Raw genomic sequence first — 5,267 nt, forward strand, 5'->3', positions numbered from 1 at the left:
TAAGTGAATATGCGAGGAGCATAAAGCTAAGCGATACGTAGTACATAGCGAGCGAGCGATTAGAAAGAGACAGAGCTTATGATCGAGAGAAAAAAGATACTGCAATAATGTTAGTGCGTACATGTATATTACTCTCACACACATGAAAGAAACGAAGATAGTACGACTATGTCTTGTTGTGCCTCTAGCCGCTAAGGAAGAGGTCTTTAGGGATTTATACGCCCATAGAACTAATCTACTGCTCTGTTTTACTCTTTTGCCTCAATCTCGCACGCACACATATGCATGAAAGCATTTCGAATAAAAATCTTTTTTACTAGACTAATAAACTTATTTCTAAGAGTTCACTAATATTCCTTCATGTTATCCCGAGGCGGGGAGCTATATCTTGTGCACGAACAAACTGCAGAACTTTTATATTAAATAAATATTGTTACGACTTGACGCAAGAAGTCGATAACAACACTGTAATTGTTTAACTTTTCTTTGATTTGTTATATGAAATATAGCATCCCGCCTTCGTTATTATCAATACTTTAACTGTGGAAAAGGATTTATCAATCTGTGTAGCCAAAAAAAAGATTTTCACTTGAAACGACTTTCGCGTTTTGTCGGTAATTTTGGATCCCCTTAAGACTCTTGATTTACTGCGAATTATTACTGCAAATCTATTATGAAATTATAACTTCAGAAGTGAAAAATCATCTAAAATTCTTCACATGCTAATACTTATTTTTGATAAAATAAACTAGTGAAGTATGGAGGAGGAGGGTCTTCAAAGGACTTCTTTTCTGATCTTTCAATTAGTATAAAACTGCAAATTGTAATCAATTGCCATAAGGTCTATTTTAATTGAAAACATTGGTCGCATTTAGATTCAATTATATTGTCATTTATTATAAATAAGAATCTATAAGGAATTCTTTATATGTTTTTTTAAAATATCAGATGTTATTCTCCTTTTTAATGTCATAATTTAACATGTCCGCAGTGATAATCATAAGCCTTAAAAAATGTTATAAATTTGCAAGTTCTCAATAATTATTTTTAATAAAAAAATTTTTTTTTTAGAAATTGTGTTCGTTTAAAAATTCCCATCATGCCAAAAAGTATACAATATTTATCAAAAAGACGAAAAAATCAATTGATAAATCGTGAAATATATAGTAACAGATATTCAAATACATTAGAATTAAAATACATTAGAAACATTTCGACTAATAGAGTTAAAGAAATCATTACTTCTGATAATACAGAAAAATTTAATAACACACTTAGTACTAGTACTTACACAATGTCCCAAAATGAAAACGAATGCAATGAATTGTCAATAGAAGCTCGGTATAATGAAGAAAGCGACAATGTATTACAATGCAACATTCCTACATTAACAGATATGGACTCAGATACAGATACAGATTCAGATACAGATATAGATATAGATACAGATACAGATACAGATACAGATACAGATACAGATACAGATACAGATACAGATACAGATACAGATACAGATACAGATACAGATACAGATACAGATACAGATACAGATACAGATACAGATACAGATACAGATACAGATACAGATACAGATACAGATACAGATACAGATACAGATACAGATACAGATACAGATACAGATACAGATACAGATACAGATACAGATACAGATACAGATACAGATACAGATACAGATACAGATACAGATACAGATACAGATACAGATACAGATACAGATACAGATACAGATACAGATACAGATACAGATACAGATACAGATACAGATACAGATACAGATACAGATACAGATACAGATACAGATACAGATACAGATACAGATACAGATACAGATACAGATACAGATACAGATACAGATACAGATACAGATACAGATACAGATACAGATACAGATACAGATACAGATACAGATACAGATACAGATACAGATACAGATACAGATACAGATACAGATACAGATTGTCATTCTATTAAGACTGATACTTTGTGGCAAGATTTATAAACATTAATTATAGAACATAATATTTCACATTATACTGCAAACAAATTATTGAAAATTCTTAGAAAACATGGTAATACAAATTTACCTTGTGACGTAAGGAGTTTAGTTAACACGCCACGAAACGTGTCTGTAAAAATGAAGGTTATGGGCGATGGCCATTATGCACATTTTGGTATTTTCCATGCTCTCGAGCGATCTATAAAAGTATATTCCAAATTTATAACAGAAAATAAAATAAAATTAAACATCAATATTGATGGTTTACCTATCTCTAAAAGTTCCGGTAGTCAGTTTTGGCCCATAATGGCATCCATTGAAGAAATAAATGTTTATACATCATCATTTATAATTGGCGTGTATCACGGTATGCGTAAACCAAGTAATCCTAATGAATTTCTTACGGATTTTGTTAATGATTTCCTCCTACTTAATCGAAATGGTATAACTATTTCCAATAAAAAATATATAGTTTCTTTCAATGCAATCTTGTGTGATGCTCCGGCTAGATCTTTTATAACATGTACTAAAGGCCATACAGGATACTTCGTATGTTCAAAATGTGTTCAAAAAGGCGATTTTGTACATAATCGAGTAATTTATTCAGAAACCCATAATGCTTTACGTACAAATGATACATTTAAAAAACGTGCACACATTGAACATCACACAGGTGATTCTATTTTAGAAAACCTTTCTATTGGCATGGTGTCTCAAATTCCACTTGACTATATGCATCTTGTTTGCCTTGGTGTTATGAAAAGATTATTACAAATATGGTTAAAAGGAAATAAAAATGTACGATTATCAATAGACAATGTCCATAAAATTTCCAGTCATTTAATATCAATGAAGCCTTACATTCCAATTGAGTTTGCAAGAAAACCTAAAGGTTTATACGATGTCGATAAATGGAAGGCCACCGAATTTCGTCAATTTTTACTGTATATTGGAATTGTCATTATGAAATTAATATTATCTCCGATGTTGTACAATCACTTTCTTTGCCTTAGTGTTGCTATAAGGATTTTAATAGATCCGTATCTATGTGTGAAGTTCAATGCTTATGCTAATTCCTTATTATTATGGTTTGTTTCTCACTATGGAGAATTTTATGATGAGAAATATTTTTCGTATAACGTCCATAATATTCTTCATCTTGCTAATGATGTACAAACTTTGGTTCCTTAGATAATTTCAGTTGTTTCAAGTACGAAAACTATATGCAAAAAATAAAAAAGAAACTACATAAATGTGGAAAACCTTTGCAGGAATTGTCCAATCGTATATCTGAAGAATTACAGCTTCCGATTCATAAATGTCACATAAAGCAATATCCAATTGCTGTTTATAAAAAAAATGAAATTTCTTATTTACAGTTTGATAGTTTTAAAATTTCAAGAAAGAAATTCGATAACTGCGCGTTACTTGATGACAATTCTGTTATTTATGTTTTAGATATATTGCAAGATAATTGCGTATTATCTATCCGTGCACGTCTTTTACATCCACAATCTTTTTTTACAGTTCCGTGTGATTCAAAAAAGTTATGTATATTTTTGATAACTAGCAGTACTATTTCAGATATTATAAAAGTTCCAGCAACGCGAATAAAACGAAAATGTTTAAAATTAAAACAATATAACAAAGTTGATTCTTCTGTCGTGATACCGCTTTTACACGCCAATAATTAGATTGACGATAAATAGAGGCACATTGATTTCTTTACCTTTTTAATGTCGGAATAGTTATATAAAAAATGATTAAATAATATATGTATTGCCTGAATCTTAGTTTTTATAAGATAAATACTGTAAAAATGGCAAAATCTATGGGGATTTTTAAAAAATTGAAGAATAACAAAAATTAGAAAGGTGAGCATAATATTAAAAAATAGTTTTATGCACAATTAATTGCATGTATTTTAACATAGTTAAGAAATTTAATTTAGAAATTACTGTTAATGAATATAGCAAGGTCGGCATGGTTGGTGATTCTAAACATTGTAAATAAATTATTATAATATACATACGTTTCAACCAGATTAATTTATATGCCCAAGTAACACAGTCTGGTTATATTCGCTGCGACAGTAAAAATGTGGCTAATATAACGTCCTGCCAGCCTTAATTACAGCTATTTGGCAATAAATGCAGTTTAAGTTGCGACAACGTTATCGCAGACGTTTTAAAGCTTCATGTGCTACTTGGGTGGTGTATGCTCATTAGTTCATTATTGAATTTAAAATAAGAAATTGTATTTAAAAAGAACGAAGCAAAAGAGGAGCAATGTAAACAAAGACATAGATATTGCGACTTTGGTCACATTGGTTATGCTTTGCTTCGTTTCAATTTTTTGGCAGGTTTTTTTCATAAGACACTGTTTAAATATTGATCTTTATATTTTTAAGGCATATTCCAAAAACTAAACTATATTCTTGTTTTATACAGTGGATTTATAGAATAGAATGGAGTTTGATAGAAGAAAAACAAATAAAAAGTACGCGGTTGTGAAATTCCTATCGGATTGTACTTATTCTGAAATTCCAACGCTGTGGCTTATACAAGAAGGAAATACTCAGGAATGCTGGTGGCCACCTCGTACTGCAAATACTCCTTTATTGATGACAAATTATACATCTCCGAATTATGACACATGGGATCGCTACGAAATCGAAATAATAAAATATTGTAGTAAGTATTTATGTTTCATATGTCATCTATATGATTCATAATATATATATAATACTAACTTATAAATATATGTTCTAATATTAAAAAATCTTTTTTCTATTTTACATAAAATACAATTCAGAGTATTATAATTATAATTGTTGTTTTTGTTTGTGCTGTATTTATATTGTTGCGTCCCTGGATTTCATCCTTGTATCTGAAGTATGCCGTCTCCGAGAGATCGTTTCCAAGCGCGTTGCCGGGGGTTTGTTGAACAACAACGGGAGACATTTTGGAAGAAAGCCGCCATCTTGAGTCTCGCGACGGATGTCATTCCGTGCAGACGTATTAACCAATTACGACATTATAATTATTATTTGTTCTGTGTTCTGTGTTTGGTTGAGTTCCATTATTAAAGTTCCTTAGTTTCTTTCTAATAAAGTGTATTCTTTATTTACGGCGTGGTGCGCGAGTGACAGTTGTGTTTCGCGTGTTCGAGATTTATCGAAATAGCCCGCGGACGCAACAATATTGTTATTTTTATATCATATATATATTTATTTTACTAAAAATAAGAT

General features: G+C 30.6%; 1 protein-coding gene across 1 annotated transcript in view; it reads left to right on the top strand.

Moving 5' to 3' along the window:
• The first annotated feature begins 1,878 nt into the window (after positions 1-1,878).
• LOC115235264 overlaps positions 1,879-5,267 on the top strand; it is a 4,591-nt gene continuing 1,202 nt past the window's right edge. Inside the window, exons 1-2 of the mRNA XM_029806925.1 lie at positions 1,879-3,891; positions 4,468-4,710. Of these exons, the coding sequence (XP_029662785.1) occupies positions 4,485-4,710 (226 nt within the window). The 5' untranslated portion in view covers positions 1,879-3,891; positions 4,468-4,484. The remainder of the gene's footprint in view (positions 3,892-4,467; positions 4,711-5,267) is intronic.

This window comes from Formica exsecta, unplaced genomic scaffold (genome assembly GCF_003651465.1).
Source record: "Formica exsecta isolate Colony F162 unplaced genomic scaffold, ASM365146v1 scaffold215, whole genome shotgun sequence".
In the NCBI taxonomy this organism is placed as follows: domain Eukaryota; kingdom Metazoa; phylum Arthropoda; class Insecta; order Hymenoptera; family Formicidae; genus Formica; species Formica exsecta.